The sequence below is a fragment of the Musca autumnalis genome, unplaced genomic scaffold (assembly GCF_047663935.1).
Source record: "Musca autumnalis isolate F117 unplaced genomic scaffold, ASM4766393v1 scaffold_4, whole genome shotgun sequence".
Lineage (NCBI taxonomy): Eukaryota > Metazoa > Arthropoda > Insecta > Diptera > Muscidae > Musca > Musca autumnalis.
Genome location: NW_027411977.1, coordinates 221,263,638 through 221,281,813, shown reverse-complemented (window position 1 = coordinate 221,281,813; position 18,176 = coordinate 221,263,638). Strand labels below are relative to the sequence as shown.

At 31.5% G+C, this 18,176-nt stretch overlaps 1 protein-coding gene and 1 long non-coding RNA gene across 2 annotated transcripts in view; both read right to left on the bottom strand.

The window, feature by feature from the left end:
* Nucleotides 1-2,263: 2,263 nt before the first annotated feature.
* The window catches only part of LOC141401971 (phosphatidylserine synthase-like), a 33,660-nt gene continuing 17,747 nt past the window's right edge, over nt 2,264-18,176 (bottom strand). Inside the window, exons 4-7 of the mRNA XM_073982564.1 lie at nt 18,019-18,131; nt 17,749-17,959; nt 17,583-17,667; nt 2,264-2,689 (exon numbers count right to left, since the gene is read on the bottom strand). Coding sequence (XP_073838665.1) covers nt 2,637-2,689; nt 17,583-17,667; nt 17,749-17,959; nt 18,019-18,131 — 462 coding nt within the window. The 3' untranslated portion in view covers nt 2,264-2,636. The remainder of the gene's footprint in view (nt 2,690-17,582; nt 17,668-17,748; nt 17,960-18,018; nt 18,132-18,176) is intronic.
* Nucleotides 8,841-9,653, bottom strand: LOC141403855 (uncharacterized). The gene is made up of 3 exons (XR_012412911.1): nt 9,616-9,653; nt 9,275-9,402; nt 8,841-8,933 (listed from the first exon to the last, which is right to left on the bottom strand). It is a non-coding gene; the product is annotated as an uncharacterized lncRNA (long non-coding RNA).

Sequence of the window (18,176 nt, the reverse complement as noted above, 5' to 3'; positions counted from 1 at the left end):
ACCTTTCTGGAAGAAAGGGTGCTTCTATAGAACCTTTCTGGAGGAAAGGGTGCTTCTATAGAACCTTTCTGGAGGAAAGGGTGCTTCTATAGAACCTTTCTGGAAGAAAGGGTGCTTCTATAGAACCTTTCTGGAGGAAAGGGTGCTTCTATAGAACCTTTCTGGAGGAAAGGGTGCTTCTATAGAACCTTTCTGGAGGAAAGGGTGCTTCTATAGAACCTTTCTGGAAGAAAGGGTGCTTCTATAGAACCTTTCTGGAAGAAAGGGTGCTTCTATAGAACCTTTCTGGAAGAAAGGGTGCTTCTATAGAACCTTTCTGGAGGAAAGGGTGCTTCTATAGAACCTTTCTGGAAGAAAGGGTGCTTCTATAGAACCTTTCTGGAGGAAAGGGTGCTTCTATAGAACCTTTCTGGAAGAAGGGGTGCTTCTATAGAACCTTTCTGGAAGAAAGGGTGCTTCTATAGAACCTTTCTGGAGGAAAGGGTGCTTCTATAGAACCTTTCTAAAAGAAAGGGTGCTTCTATAGTCCCTTTCTAAAGGAAAGGGTGTTTCTATAGTCCCTTCCAAAAAAGGGTGCTTCTGTAGAACCATTCTAAAAGAAAGGGTGCTTCTATAGTCCCTTTCTAAAAGAAAGGGTGCTTCTATAGTCCCTTTCTAAAAGAAAGGGTGCTCCTATAGTCCCTTTCTAAAAGAAAGGGTGCTTCTATAGTCCCTTTCTAAAAGAAAGGGTGCTTCTATAGTCCCTTTCTAAAAGAAAGGGTGCTTCTATAGTCCCTTTCTAAAAGAAAGGGTGCTTCTATAGTCCCTTTCTAAAAGAAAGGGTGCTTCTATAGTCCCTTTCTAAAAGAAAGGGTGCTTCTATAGTCCCTTTCTAAAAGAAAGGGTGCTTCTGTAGAACCTTTCTAAAAGAAAGGGTGCTTCTATAGAACCTTTCTAAAAGAAAGGGTGCTTCTATAGTCCCTTTCTAAAAGAAAGGGTGCTTCTATAGTCCCTTTCTAAAAGAAAGGGTGCTTCTATAGTCCCTTTCTAAAAGAAAGGGTGCTTCTATAGTCCCTTTCTAAAAGAAAGGGTGCTTCTATAGTCCCTTTCTAAAAGAAAGGGTGCTTCTGTAGAACCTTTCTAAAAGAAAGGGTGCTTCTATAGTCCCTTTCTAAAAGAAAGGGTGCTTCTATAGTCCCTTTCTAAAAGAAAGGGTGCTTCTATAGTCCCTTTCTAAAAGAAAGGGTGCTTCTGTAGAACCTTTCTAAAAGAAAGGGTGCTTCTATAGTCCCTTTCTAAAAGAAAGGGTGCTTCTATAGTCCCTTTCTAAAAGAAAGGGTGCTTCTATAGTCCCTTTCTAAAAGAAAGGGTGCTTCTATAGTCCCTTTCTAAAAGAAAGGGTGCTTCTATAGTCCCTTTCTAAAAGAAAGGGGTGTTGAATATAATGTCTTAATATTTTAAGAATATTTATTTAATGTTTCGGAAATAAAACACATTCCACGGATTTTTCATCAATATTTAATTCCTTTTTCTGGCATTTGTTTTATTTTTATTTATTTTTTTTTAATTTATAAGAATATTTTAACAAAAATAAAGAAAAGAAAAACATTTTTTTTAATTTTTAAAAATATACAGCTAACAGTTCATTCTCTTTTGTTGTTGTGTTTTATGTTTGTTTCTCTGTGTCTAAGTAGTATAAATTACTTACAAAAAAAGAATTAACTTAGCCTTAACACAATGGTATAAGTTTCATATATATTTTTTTAATTTCTTATAAATATTTATATATTTTTTAATTTGTTTATAGAGCTTTTTTTCTTTGCTTTTCTATAGAGATAGGCCTTTTAAAGGTTTCATAATATATGAAAACATTTGATGTAATAGGCCATCATCTGCCTGTGGCGCAGCAAAATGTTTACTTAATATTATAATGAACAAAAACAAAACGTAAGAAGAAAAGAAGAGGACGTATTTATATTAACTAAGCATTAAAAAAGGACAATGAAGTAACGATTTGAAAGAGTCTCAAGGATGTTCGAGACAGGCAGGAGAAAAAACTTAGGCTTACATTTAAAAAGAATTCCATAGTTATTATGCAGTTTAACAAATTTGCGTTTATATGTCACAAAAAGAAAGGACGTGGCGCGACGTTTGGTTATTGGATTCGAAACGAGGTTTTACTTGTATGAATTTGTAATTTGTTTTTTTTTTGTTTTTGTATATATAAATATGTTTGGTGGTTGTTCTTTACGTTTATATGTATGTATATATGAATTATTTTGTAGTTTAGCTTTTTTTGGTTTACAATGCGTGATTGATTGGTCTTAAGTATTAAATGTTAACGCTTCTATGTTTTGCTTTTGTTGTTTTAAGTTAATCAGTACAAATTATGGCTTAAAAATATACGACGTATGTGTATGTACATACATTTATTTGTATGTATATAATAGATTGGTTTTTGTAACGAATAAGTTAAACTTATTGAATAACTTGTAACTAAAACATAAACGAAATTGCTTGTTAAGGAGAATTTGTTGTTTGTTTTTGTTGGTTTTACTTTTTGGAGGGGAGAGGTTTTTTTGTTTTGTTTTCAAAATAAAGTCTGTTTAAATTTGAATTTGTTTGGTGTGGTAGGTTGGATGATGATTGCTAATCATTTATTCAATCTTCTTGTCGTTGCGTTTTTGGGATTTTTTGGGCGATACTTTGCCTAGAAATAAAAAAGAACAAAAATACAGAAAAAAATAATGTAAAAAAATTATAATTTTTTTTTAGAAATTATTATAATATATAAATAACAAATGTTTTCCAAATATTAACAACTAATATGGAGTGCTTGTTTATTATTACATATATAGTCATACGGATTTATTTATTAGTATGGTGCTGTTATAAATCTATTTCTAGACACAAAAGATATGGCTACAAAATGCGGTCATTTAATGTGATATCTGTAGATCTCTTAGAAAGTTATTAATTGGATTTTTAAAGAACATGTTGGAATTATTAGAAAGAGCATTCATTACTGTGAAACTCGGGAATTGAGACAGTTGATAAACTATTTATTTATTGTTTCATACATCCTGCGGCCCTATTAGCGTATCCTCAGTGACCTTGAGAAAATGAACTTTGGAAAAAATATTCTTTAAGAAATCCACGTCCTGCTGACCTTTGGAAAAAAATATTCTTTAACAAATCCAAGTCCTACTGACCTTTGGAAAAAAAATATTCTTTAAAAAATCCACGTCCTGCTGACCTTTGGAAAAAAATATTCTTTAAAAAATCCACGTCTTGCTGACCTTTGGAAAAAAAAAAATATTCTTTAAAAAATCCACGTCCTGCTGACCTTTGGAAAAAATATTCTTTAAAAAATCCACGTCCTGCTGACCTTTGGAAAAAATATTCTTTAAAAAATCCACGTCCTGCTGACCTTTGGAAAAAATATTCTTTAAAAAATCCACGTCCTGCTGACCTTTGGAAAAAATATTCTTTAAAAAATCCACGTCCTGCTGACCTTTGGAAAAAATATTCTTTAAAAAATCCACGTCCTGCTGACCTTTGGAAAAAATATTCTTTAAAAAATCCACGTCCTGCTGACCTTTGGAAAAAATATTCTTTAAAAAATCCACGTCCTGCTGACCTTTGAAAAAAAAATATTCTTTAAAAAATCCACGTCCTACTGACCTTTGGAAAAAATATTCTTTAAAAAATCCACGTCCTACTGACCTTTGGAAAAAATATTCTTTAAAAAATCCACGTCCTGCTGACCTTTGGAAAAAAATATTCTTTGAAAAATCCACGTCCTGCTGACCTTTGGAAAAAAATATTCTTTAAAAAAATCCACGTCGTGCTGACCTTTGGGAAAAAATATTCTTTAAAAAATCCACGTCCTGCTGACCTTTGGAAAAAAATATTCTTTAAAAAATCCACGTCCTGCTGACTGACCTTTGGAAAAAAATATTCTTTAAAAAATCCACGTCCTGCTGACCCTTGGAAAAAAAATATTCTTTAAAAAATCCACGTCCAGCTGACCTTTGGAAAAATATTCTTTAAAAAATCCACGTCCAGCTGACCTTTGGAAAAATATTCTTTAAAAAATCCACGTCCAGCTGACCTTTGGAAAAAAATATTCTTTAAAAAATCCGTTGAACTTTTGGGAAAAAATATTCTTTAAAAAATCCACGTCCTGCTGACCTTTGGAAAAATATTTCCTTAAAAAATCCACGTCCTGTTGAATTTGAAAAAAAATATTCTTTAAAAAAATCCACGTTCTGCTGACCTTTGGAAAAATATTCTTTAAAAAATCCACGCCCTGCTGACCATTGGAAAAAAATATTCTTTAAAAAATCCACGTCCTGCTGACCTTTGAAAAAAAAATATTCTTGCAAAATCCACGTCCTGCCGACCTTTGGAAAAAATATTCTTGCAAAATCCACGTCCTGCCGACCTTTGGAAAAAATATTGTTTAAAAAATCCACGTCCTGCTGACCTTTGGAAAAAATATTCTTTAAAAAATCCACGTCCTACTGACCGTTGGAAAAAAATATTCTTTCAAAAATCCACGTCCTACCGACCTTTAGAAAAAAATATTCTTTCAAAAATCCACGTCCTGCTGACCTTTGGAAAAAATATTCTTTAAGAAATCCACGTTCTGCTGACCTTTCGAAAAAATATTCTTTAAAAAATCCACGTACTGCTGACCTTTGGAAAAAAATATTCTTTAAAAAATCCACGTCCTGTTGAACTTTTGGGAAAAAAATATTCTTTAAAAAATCCATGTCTTGTTGACCTTTGAAAAAAAATATTGTTTAAAAAACCAAGTCCTGTTGGTTGACCTTTGAAAAAAATTTTCTTTAAAAAATCCACACCATATTGAACCATGAAAAAATATATTCTTTAAAAAATTCACGACATACTGACCTTTAGAAAAAAAAATCTTTAAAAAATCCACGTCCAGCTGACCTTTGGAAAAAAGTATTCTTTAAAAAATCCACGTCCAGCTGACCTTTGGAAAAAAGTATTCTTTAAAAAATCCACGTCCTGCTGACCTTTGGAAATAAGTATTCTTTAAAAAATCCACGTCCTGCTGACCTTTGGAAAAAAATATTCTTTAAAAAATCCACGTCCTGCTGACCTTTGGAAAAAAATATTCTTTAAAAAATCCACGACCTGCTGACCTTTGGAAAAAAATATTCTTTAGAAAATCCACGTCCTGCTGACCTTTGGAAAAAAATATTCTTTAAAAAATCCACGTCCGGCAGACCTTTGGAAAAAAATATTCTTTAAAGAATCCACGTCCTGCTGACCTTTGGAAAAAAATATTCTTTAGAAAATCCAAGTCCTGCTGACCTTTGGAAAAAAAAAATTCTTTAAAAAATCCACGTCCTGCTGACCTTTGGAAAAAAATATTCTTTAAAAAATCCACGTCCTGTTGAACATTTGGGAAAAATATTCTTTAAAAAATCCACGTCCTGTTGAATTTGAAAAAAAATATTCTTTAAAAAATCCACGTCCTACTGACCTTCGGAAAAAAATATTCTTTAAAAAATCCACGTCCTACTGACCTTCGGAATAAAAATATTCTTTAAAAAATCCACGTCCTACTGACCTTCGGAATAAAAATATTCTTTAAAAAATCCACGTCCTGCCGACCTTTGGAAAAAAATATTCTTTAAAAAATCCACGTCCTACTGACCTTCGGAAAAAAATATTCTTTAAAAAATCCAAGTCATGCTGACCTTTGGAAAAAAATATTCTTTAAAAAATCCACGTCCTGTTGAACTTTTGGGAAACAAATATTCTTTAAAAAAACACGTCCTGTTGACCTTTGGGGAAAAAAATATTCTTTAAAAAATCCACGTACTGCTGACCTTTGAAAAAAATATTCTTTAAAAAATCCACGTCCTGCTGAGCTTTGGAAAAAAATATTCTTTAAAAAATCCACGTCCTGCTGAGCTTTGGAAAAAAATATTCTTTAAAAAATCCACGTCCTGCTGAGTTTTGAAAAAAATTTTTCTTTAAAAAATCCACGTCCTACTGACCTTCGGAAAAAAATATTCTTTAAAAAATCCACGTCATGCTGACCTTTGGAAAAAAATATTCTTTAAAAAATCCACGTACTGCTGACCTTTGGAAAAAAATATTCTTTACAAAATCCACGTCCTGCTGAGCTTTCGAAAAACAATATTCTTTAAAAAATCCACGTCCTGCTGACCTTTGGAAAAAAATATTCTTTAAAAAATCCACGTTCTGCTGACCTTTGGAAAAAATATTCTTTAAAAAATCCACGTCCTGCTGACCTTTGGAAAAAAATATTCTTTAAAAAATCCACGTCCTGCCGACCTTTGGAAAAAAATATTCTTTAAAAAAATTCACGTCCTGCTGACCTTTGGAAAAAAATATTCTTTAAAAAATCCACGTCCTGCTGACCTTTGGAAAAAAATATTCTTTAAAAAATCCACTTCCTGCTGACCTTTGTAAAAAATATTCTTTACAAAATCCACGTCCTGCTGACCTTTGGAAATAAATATTCTTTACAAAATCCACGTCCTGCCGACCTTTGGAAAAAAATATTCTTTAAAAAAATCCACGTCCTGCTGACCTTTGGAAAAAAATATTCTTTAAAAAATCCACGTCCTGCTGACCTTTGGAAAAAAATATTCTTTAAAAAATCCACGTCCTGCCGACCTTTGGAAAAAAATATTCTTTAAAAAAATCCACGTCCTGCTGACCTTTGGAAAAAAATATTCTTTAAAAAATCCACGTCCTGCTGACCTTTGGAAAAAAATATTCTTTAAAAAATCCACGTCCTGCTGACCTTTGGAAAAAAATATTCTTTAAAAAATCCACTTCCTGCTGTCCTTTGTAAAAAATATTCTTTACAAAATCCACGTCCTGCTGACCTTTGGAAAAAAATATTCTTTAAAAAATCCACGTCCTGCTGACCTTTGGAAAAAATATTCTTTAAAAAATCCACGTCCTGCTGACCTTTGGAAAAAAATATTCTTTAAAAAATCCACGTCCTGCTGACCTTTGGGAAAAAATATTCTTTAAAAAATCCACGTCCTGCTGACCTTTGGAAAAAATATTCTTTAAAAAATCCACGTCCTGCTGACCTTTGGAAAAAATATTCTTTAAAAAATCCACGTCCTGCTGACCTTTGGAAAAAATATTCTTTAAAAAATCCACGTCCTGCTGACCTTTGGAAAAAAATATTCTTTAAAAAATCCACGTCCTGCTGACCTTTGGAAAAAAATATTCTTTAAAAAATCCACTTCCTGCTGTCCTTTGTAAAAAATATTCTTTACAAAATCCACGTCCTGCTGACCTTTGGAAAAAAATATTCTTTAAAAAATCCACGTCCTGCTGACCTTTGGAAAAAATATTCTTTAAAAAATCCACGTCCTGCTGACCTTTGGAAAAAAATATTCTTTAAAAAATCCACGTCCTGCTGACCTTTGGGAAAAAATATTCTTTAAAAAATCCACGTCCTGCTGACCTTTGGAAAAAATATTCTTTAAAAAATCCACGTCCTGCTGACCTTTGGAAAAAATATTCTTTAAAAAATCCACGTCCTGCTGACCTTTGGAAAAAATATTCTTTAAAAAATCCACGTCCTGCTGACCTTTGGAAAAAATATTCTTTAAAAAATCCACGTCCTGCTGACCTTTGGAAAAAATATTCTTTAAAAAATCCACGTCCTGCTGACCTTTGAAAAAAAAAATATTCTTTAAAAAATCCACGTCCTACTGACCTTTGGAAAAAATATTCTTTAAAAAATCCACGTCCTGCTGACCTTTGGAAAAAAATATTCTTTAAAAAATCCACTTCCTGCTGTCCTTTGTAAAAAATATTCTTTAAAAAATCCACGTCCTGCTGACCTTTGGAAAAAAATATTCTTTAAAAAATCCACGTCCTGCTGAGTTTTGAAAAAAATTTTTCTTTAAAAAATCCACGTCCTACTGACCTTCGGAAAAAAATATTCTTTAAAAAATCCACGTCATGCTGACCTTTGGAAAAAAATATTCTTTAAAAAATCCACGTACTGCTGACCTTTGGAAAAAAATATTCTTTACAAAATCCACGTCCTGCTGAGCTTTCGAAAAACAATATTCTTTAAAAAATCCACGTCCTGCTGACCTTTGGAAAAAAATATTCTTTAAAAAATCCACGTTCTGCTGACCTTTGGAAAAAATATTCTTTAAAAAATCCACGTCCTGCTGACCTTTGGAAAAAAATATTCTTTAAAAAATCCACGTCCTGCCGACCTTTGGAAAAAAATATTCTTTAAAAAAATCCACGTCCTACTGACCTTTGGAAAAAATATTCTTTAAAAAATCCACGTCCTGCTGACCTTTGGAAAAAAATATTCTTTAAAAAATCCACTTCCTGCTGACCTTTGTAAAAAATATTCTTTACAAAATCCACGTCCTGCTGACCTTTGGAAATAAATATTCTTTACAAAATCCACGTCCTGCTGACCTTTGGAAATAAATATTCTTTAAAAAATCCATGTCCTGCTGACCTTTGAAAAAAATATTCTTTAAAAAATCCACGTCCTGCTGACCTTTGGAAAAAAATATTCTTTAAAAAATCCACGTCCTGCCGACCTTTGGAAAAAAATATTCTTTAAAAAAATCCACGTCCTGCTGACCTTTGGAAAAAAATATTCTTTAAAAAATCCACGTCCTGCTGACCTTTGGAAAAAAATATTCTTTAAAAAATCCACGTCCTGCCGACCTTTGGAAAAAAATATTCTTTAAAAAAATCCACGTCCTGCTGACCTTTGGAAAAAAATATTCTTTAAAAAATCCACGTCCTGCTGACCTTTGGAAAAAAATATTCTTTAAAAAATCCACGTCCTGCTGACCTTTGGAAAAAAATATTCTTTAAAAAATCCACTTCCTGCTGTCCTTTGTAAAAAATATTCTTTACAAAATCCACGTCCTGCTGACCTTTGGAAAAAAATATTCTTTAAAAAATCCACGTCCTGCTGACCTTTGGAAAAAATATTCTTTAAAAAATCCACGTCCTGCTGACCTTTGGAAAAAAATATTCTTTAAAAAATCCACGTCCTGCTGACCTTTGGGAAAAAATATTCTTTAAAAAATCCACGTCCTGCTGACCTTTGGAAAAAATATTCTTTAAAAAATCCACGTCCTGCTGACCTTTGGAAAAAATATTCTTTAAAAAATCCACGTCCTGCTGACCTTTGGAAAAAAATATTCTTTAAAAAATCCACGTCCTGCTGACCTTTGGAAAAAAATATTCTTTAAAAAATCCACGTCCTGCTGACCTTTGGAAAAAAATATTCTTTAAAAAATCCACTTCCTGCTGTCCTTTGTAAAAAATATTCTTTACAAAATCCACGTCCTGCTGACCTTTGGAAAAAAATATTCTTTAAAAAATCCACGTCCTGCTGACCTTTGGAAAAAATATTCTTTAAAAAATCCACGTCCTGCTGACCTTTGGAAAAAAATATTCTTTAAAAAATCCACGTCCTGCTGACCTTTGGAAAAAATATTCTTTAAAAAATCCACGTCCTGCTGACCTTTGGAAAAAAATATTCTTTAAAAAATCCACGTCCTGCTGACCTTTGGAAAAAAATATTCTTTAAAAAATCCACGTCCTGCTGACCTTTGGAAAAAAATATTCTTTAAAAAATCCACTTCCTGCTGTCCTTTGTAAAAAATATTCTTTACAAAATCCACGTCCTGCTGACCTTTGGAAAAAAATATTCTTTAAAAAATCCACGTCCTGCTGACCTTTGGAAAAAAATATTCTTTAAAAAATCCACTTCCTGCTGTCCTTTGTAAAAAATATTCTTTACAAAATCCACGTCCTGCTGACCTTTGGAAAAAAATATTCTTTAAAAAATCCACGTCCTGCTGACCTTTGGAAAAAATATTCTTTAAAAAATCCACGTCCTGCTGACCTTTGGAAAAAAATATTCTTTAAAAAATCCACGTCCTGCTGACCTTTGGGAAAAAATATTCTTTAAAAAATCCACGTCCTGCTGACCTTTGGAAAAAATATTCTTTAAAAAATCCACGTCCTGCTGACCTTTGGAAAAAATATTCTTTAAAAAATCCACGTCCTGCTGACCTTTGGAAAAAATATTCTTTAAAAAATCCACGTCCTGCTGACCTTTGGAAAAAATATTCTTTAAAAAATCCACGTCCTGCTGACCTTTGGAAAAAATATTCTTTAAAAAATCCACGTCCTGCTGACCTTTGAAAAAAAAAATATTCTTTAAAAAATCCACGTCCTACTGACCTTTGGAAAAAATATTCTTTAAAAAATCCACGTCCTACTGACCTTTGGAAAAAATATTCTTTAAAAAATCCACGTCCTGCTGACCTTTGGAAAAAAATATTCTTTGAAAAATCCACGTCCTGCTGACCTTTGGAAAAAAATATTCTTTAAAAAAATCCACGTCGTGCTGACCTTTGGGAAAAAATATTCTTTAAAAAATCCACGTCCTGCTGACCTTTGGAAAAAAATATTCTTTAAAAAATCCACGTCCTGCTGACTGACCTTTGGAAAAAAATATTCATTAAAAAATCCACGTCCTGCTGACCCTTGGAAAAAAAATATTCTTTAAAAAATCCACGTCCAGCTGACCTTTGGAAAAATATTCTTTAAAAAATCCACGTCCAGCTGACCTTTGGAAAAATATTCTTTAAAAAATCCACGTCCAGCTGACCTTTGGAAAAAAATATTCTTTAAAAAATCCGTTGAACTTTTGGGAAAAAATATTCTTTAAAAAATCCACGTCCTGCTGACCTTTGGAAAAATATTTCCTTAAAAAATCCACGTCCTGTTGAATTTGAAAAAAAAATATTCTTTAAAAAAATCCACGTTCTGCTGACCTTTGGAAAAAATATTCTTTAAAAAATCCACGCCCTGCTGACCATTGGAAAAAAATATTCTTTAAAAAATCCACGTCCTGCTGACCTTTGAAAAAAAAATATTCTTGCAAAATCCACGTCCTGCCGACCTTTGGAAAAAATATTCTTGCAAAATCCACGTCCTGCCGACCTTTGGAAAAAATATTGTTTAAAAAATCCACGTCCTGCTGACCTTTGGAAAAAATATTCTTTAAAAAATCCACGTCCTACTGACCGTTGGAAAAAAATATTCTTTCAAAAATCCACGTCCTACCGACCTTTAGAAAAAAATATTCTTTCAAAAATCCACGTCCTGCTGACCTTTGGAAAAAATATTCTTTAAGAAATCCACGTTCTGCTGACCTTTCGAAAAAATATTCTTTAAAAAATCCACGTACTGCTGACCTTTGGAAAAAAATATTCTTTAAAAAATCCACGTCCTGTTGAACTTTTGGGAAAAAAATATTCTTTAAAAAATCCATGTCTTGTTGACCTTTGAAAAAAAATATTGTTTAAAAAACCACGTCCTGTTGGTTGACCTTTGAAAAAAATTTTCTTTAAAAAATCCACACCATATTTAACCATGAAAAAATATATTCTTTAAAAAATTCACGACATACTGACCTTTAGAAAAAAAAATCTTTAAAAAATCCACGTCCAGCTGACCTTTGGAAAAAAGTATTCTTTAAAAAATCCACGTCCAGCTGACCTTTGGAAAAAAGTATTCTTTAAAAAATCCACGTCCTGCTGACCTTTGGAAATAAGTATTCTTTAAAAAATCCACGTCCTGCTGACCTTTGGAAAAAAATATTCTTTAAAAAATCCACGTCCTGCTGACCTTTGGAAAAAAATATTCTTTAAAAAATCCACGACCTGCTGACCTTTGGAAAAAAATATTCTTTAGAAAATCCACGTCCTGCTGACCTTTGGAAAAAAATATTCTTTAAAAAATCCACGTCCGGCTGACCTTTGGAAAAAAATATTCTTTAAAGAATCCACGTCCTGCTGACCTTTGGAAAAAAATATTCTTTAGAAAATCCAAGTCCTGCTGACCTTTGGAAAAAAAAAATTCTTTAAAAAATCCACGTCCTGCTGACCTTTGGAAAAAAATATTCTTTAAAAAATCCACGTCCTGTTGAACATTTGGGAAAAATATTCTTTAAAAAATCCACGTCCTGTTGAATTTGAAAAAAAATATTCTTTAAAAAATCCACGTCCTACTGACCTTCGGAAAAAAATATTCTTTAAAAAATCCACGTCCTACTGACCTTCGGAATAAAAATATTCTTTAAAAAATCCACGTCCTACTGACCTTCGGAATAAAAATATTCTTTAAAAAATCCACGTCCTGCCGACCTTTGGAAAAAAATATTCTTTAAAAAATCCACGTCCTACTGACCTTCGGAAAAAAATATTCTTTAAAAAATCCAAGTCATGCTGACCTTTGGAAAAAAATATTCTTTAAAAAATCCACGTCCTGTTGAACTTTTGGGAAACAAATATTCTTTAAAAAAACACGTCCTGTTGACCTTTGGGGAAAAAAATATTCTTTAAAAAATCCACGTACTGCTGACCTTTGAAAAAAATATTCTTTAAAAAATCCACGTCCTGCTGAGCTTTGGAAAAAAATATTCTTTAAAAAATCCACGTCCTGCTGAGCTTTGGAAAAAAAATATTCTTTAAAAAATCCACGTCCTGCTGAGTTTTGAAAAAAATTTTTCTTTAAAAAATCCACGTCCTACTGACCTTCGGAAAAAAATATTCTTTAAAAAATCCACGTCATGCTGACCTTTGGAAAAAAATATTCTTTAAAAAATCCACGTACTGCTGACCTTTGGAAAAAAATATTCTTTACAAAATCCACGTCCTGCTGAGCTTTCGAAAAACAATATTCTTTAAAAAATCCACGTCCTGCTGACCTTTGGAAAAAAATATTCTTTAAAAAATCCACGTTCTGCTGACCTTTGGAAAAAATATTCTTTAAAAAATCCACGTCCTGCTGACCTTTGGAAAAAAATATTCTTTAAAAAATCCACGTCCTGCCGACCTTTGGAAAAAAATATTCTTTAAAAAAATTCACGTCCTGCTGACCTTTGGAAAAAAATATTCTTTAAAAAATCCACGTCCTGCTGACCTTTGGAAAAAAATATTCTTTAAAAAATCCACTTCCTGCTGACCTTTGTAAAAAATATTCTTTACAAAATCCACGTCCTGCTGACCTTTGGAAATAAATATTCTTTACAAAATCCACGTCCTGCTGACCTTTGGAAATAAATATTCTTTAAAAAATCCACGTCCTGCTGACCTTTGAAAAAAATATTCTTTAAAAAATCCACGTCCTGCTGACCTTTGGAAAAAAATATTCTTTAAAAAATCCACGTCCTGCCGACCTTTGGAAAAAAATATTCTTTAAAAAAATCCACGTCCTGCTGACCTTTGGAAAAAAATATTCTTTAAAAAATCCACGTCCTGCTGACCTTTGGAAAAAAATATTCTTTAAAAAATCCACGTCCTGCCGACCTTTGGAAAAAAATATTCTTTAAAAAAATCCACGTCCTGCTGACCTTTGGAAAAAAATATTCTTTAAAAAATCCACGTCCTGCTGACCTTTGGAAAAAAATATTCTTTAAAAAATCCACGTCCTGCTGACCTTTGGAAAAAAATATTCTTTAAAAAATCCACTTCCTGCTGTCCTTTGTAAAAAATATTCTTTACAAAATCCACGTCCTGCTGACCTTTGGAAAAAAATATTCTTTAAAAAATCCACGTCCTGCTGACCTTTGGAAAAAATATTCTTTAAAAAATCCACGTCCTGCTGACCTTTGGAAAAAAATATTCTTTAAAAAATCCACGTCCTGCTGACCTTTGGGAAAAAATATTCTTTAAAAAATCCACGTCCTGCTGACCTTTGGAAAAAAATATTCTTTAAAAAAATCCACGTCCTGCTGAACTTTGGAAAAAAATATTCTTTACAAAATCCACGTCCTGCTGAACTTTGGAAAAAAATATTCTTTAAAATATCCACGTCCTGCTGACCTTTGGAAAAAAATATTCTTTAAAAAATCCACGTCCTGCTGACCTTTGGAAAAAATATTCTTTAAAAAATCCACTTCCTGCTGACCTTTGTAAAAAATATTCTTTAAAAAATCCACGTCCTGCTGACCTTTGGGAAAAAATATTCTTTAAAAAATCCACGTCCTGCTGACCTTTGGAAAAAAATATTCTTTAAAAAATCCACGTCCTGCTGACCTTTGGAAAAAAAATATTCTTTAAAAAATCCACGTCATGCTGACCTTTGTAAAAAATATTCTTTAAAAAATCCACGTCCTGCTGACCTTTGGAAAAAAATATTCTTTAAAAAATCCACATCCTGCTGACCTTTGGAAAAAAATATTCTTTAAAAAATCCACGTCCTACTGACCTTTGGAAAAAAATATTCTTTAAAAAAATCCACGTCCTGCTGACCTTTGAAAAAAAATATCCTTTAAGAAATCCACGTCCTGCTGACCTTTGGAAAAAATATTCTTTAAAAAATCCACGTCCTGTTGACCTTTGGAAAAAAATATTCTTTAAAAAATCCACGGCCTGCTGACCTTTGGAAAAAAATATTCTTTAAAAAATCCACGTCCTGCTGACCTTTGGAAAAAATATTCTTTAAAAAATCCACTTCCTGCTGACCTTTGTAAAAAATATTCTTTAAAAAATCCACGTCCTGCTGACCTTTGGGAAAAAATATTCTTTAAAAAATCCACGTCCTGCTGACCTTTGGAAAAAAATATTCTTTAAAAAATCCACGTCCTGCTGACCTTTGGAAAAAAAATATTCTTTAAAAAATCCACGTCATGCTGACCTTTGTAAAAAATATTCTTTAAAAAATCCACGTCCTGCTGACCTTTGGAAAAAAATATTCTTTAAAAAATCCACATCCTGCTGACCTTTGGAAAAAAATATTCTTTAAAAAATCCACGTCCTACTGACCTTTGGAAAAAAATATTCTTTAAAAAAATCCACGTCCTGCTGACCTTTGAAAAAAAATATCCTTTAAGAAATCCACGTCCTGCTGACCTTTGGAAAAAATATTCTTTAAAAAATCCACGTCCTGTTGACCTTTGGAAAAAAATATTCTTTAAAAAATCCACGGCCTGCTGACCTTTGGAAAAAAATATTCTTTAAAAAATCCACGTCCTGCTGACCTTTGAAAAAAAAATATTCTTAAAAAAATCCATGTCCTATTGACCCTTGAAAAATATTCTTTAAAATATATAATTAAATGCATTTAAAAAAATCCCCAATCTTTGACCCTTGAAAAAATATTTTGCAAAATCCATGACCCTTGAAAAATATTTAAAAATAACGTCGACCGTTAAAAAAATATTTAAAAATATCCACGAGCCTGAAAAAATATTTAAAAATAAACACGATCCTGGAAAAAATTATAAACATTTCAACGACCCTTGAAAAAATATTTTAAATATCCACGACCCTTGACAAATATTAAAAAAAAGATCCAGGGCCCACGAAAAAATGTTTAAAAATAACCACCACCCATGAAAAAATATGCACGACCCCTAAAAAATATTTTAAAATATCCACGACCTTTGAAAAATTATTTTAAAATATCCACAACCCTGGAAAAAATTTAAAAATATCCACGACTCTTGAAAAAAATTTAAAAAATCCGCGATCCTTGATAATATATTTAAAATATCCACGACCATTAAAAATATTTTAAAAATCCAGGACCCTTGGAAACATATTTTAAAAAAATCCACAACGTTTTTAATGTATTGAAAATTATCCCCGACCCTTGAAAAAAAAATATTTAAAACTATTCACGACCCTTTAAAACATTTTAAAAATATCCACTACACTTGAAAAAAAAAATATATATCCACTGTCCTTGAAAAAATATATAAAAATATCCACGACCCTTGAAAAAATTTAAAAAATTCACACTACTCTGGAAAAATATTTTAAAAACTTCACTATGCTTGAAACAGTATTTATATCCACGAAACTTGAAAAAATATTTAAAAAAATCCACGAAACTTGAAAAATATTTTGAAACTTTTGAAAAAATATTTTGAAAATTTTGAAAAAATATTTAAAAATATCCATGAGCTTTGAAAAAATATTTTACACTATCCACGACCCTTGAAAATTTACGACTCTTAAAAATATTTAAAAAAAAATCCACGATCCTTGAAAAAATATTTCTAAAGATCCACGATTCTTGAAAAAAAAATTTCCATGATCCTTGAAAAAATATTTAAAATATACATGACCCTTAAAAATATTTTAAAATATCCACGACCTTTGCAAAAATATTCGCGACACTTGAAAGATGTTTGAAAAATATGCATGAACCTCAACAAATATTTAAAAACATCCACGACACTTAAAAATATTGAAAAAATTCACGAACCCTGAAAAATATTTTAAAATATCCACGACACTTGAAACTATGTTTACAATTTTTAAAATATCCACTACCCTTGAAAAAACATTTAAAAAAATCCACGAATCTCGAAAAGGCATTTTAAAAAATTACACGAAGTTTTAGACGTATTGAAAGTTATAAATAAAATATGTAAAATTATCCACGACCCTTAAAAAAATATTTAAAATTATCCACGACCCTTAAAAAATATTTAAAATTATACATGATCCTTGAAAAAATATTTAAAATTACCTATGACCCTTGAAAAAATATTAAAAATTATCCACGACCCTCGAAAAAATATTTAAAAATTCACTTCACTTGAAAAAAAGTTTTTACAAAATACATTACCATTGAGAAATAGTTAAAAAATCCCCGACCGTTGACAAAATATTTAAAAAAATCCACGACCCTTGAAAAGATATTTAAAAAAATTATCGAATCTTGAAAAAATATTTTTAAAATATTTAATATTCAATGTTGCATATCCTTTAACAAAAAGACTAATCTACTACTAGTCATTTACTCCATAAACATGTGTAACTCTAGAGAATAGAATTTAAAACAGCACCAATTTTTTTAATGTTTTGGATTGAAAAAGGACTCCCTTGAAAGGTAGTACCTTTATTGTTAAGGGAAAAAACAAGACACAATAAACCATGTGGTGGCGTTTGGATCTAAAACAAACATAAGCGTATCGTTGTTTTAAGCTTAAAAAGTACTAAACTAGACAATTTTTATTTTTATGTCATAAGGTGTGCTTTCAATATCAACATGTTTGCTAATGGTTTTATTTAACTTTCCTCGTGCATGTTCTATGATTCTAGGATGTATCATATAAATGGGACCTGGTTGGTGGTTGTGGTGGTGGAGTTTTTTTTTATTATTTTTACATAAATGGTAAGGATAGCATGAAAGTACACAGACGAAACACACAGAAAGAAAGAAAATAGAAACAAATAGACACATCACACATCATAATGAAGTTTTGAAATTTGCTGCATATTAATTTAATAGTTACAAGTGCTGTTTTAAATAGTGGATTTTTTTAAAAAAAAGAAAGGTAATTTCGGGGTGGTTTTAAATAAATTGAGTAGAAATGAAATTATTACCAATTTGATGTGAAATCCAAATTAAAAGTAAAGATATTAAAGAAAACTTTAAAACGAAACACAAAAGAAAAAATACATATTTTTAAATTTAATTTCAGTTATTTTAGAACACAAAGAATGGCACCATTTATGTTTTGCAAAGGAAAGGGGCGTACAACTTACCTTTTGATTCTTTGCTATCTTGGGCTTTTAATTTTTTAACAGGAGATTGTTGATTTTTGCTGGTTTTACGTTTGTCCATCATGCGCTGTAGAAGGGAGAGGGGAGAGGATTTAGAAAACATGTATAAAACATTTGCATTAATTACACAAACTAGGACACAACATACCTGCCACAATATACATCCATATACAAATGCCACCGATATTAAAACTTGTACTGTTAGCCAAATAACAATGTTTATGGCTTGCGTGCGTTCAAACAGTTCTTTGCCATTTTTAATGCATAAAATTGCTTCGGATACCATAATGGCACCATAGACCCAACATTGGGTGCCAACACGTTTGCAGCGTGTATCCGTTACATAGGTATAATATTGTCTGGAAGAGAAAGGGAAATGTCCTTACATGTTTAATTGATTTTATGACACCGAACTTACCTAACAGATGGCGCCACAAACAGACCCACAAATACCAAACGGCCAATCACAATATAATGATCTGGTGGCATTTCAAATATGTGCTTTAGGAAGAATGTGTTCAGTTCAGTTACCTAAAAAAAAAAACAAACAGCATTACAAAACATACATCACATATA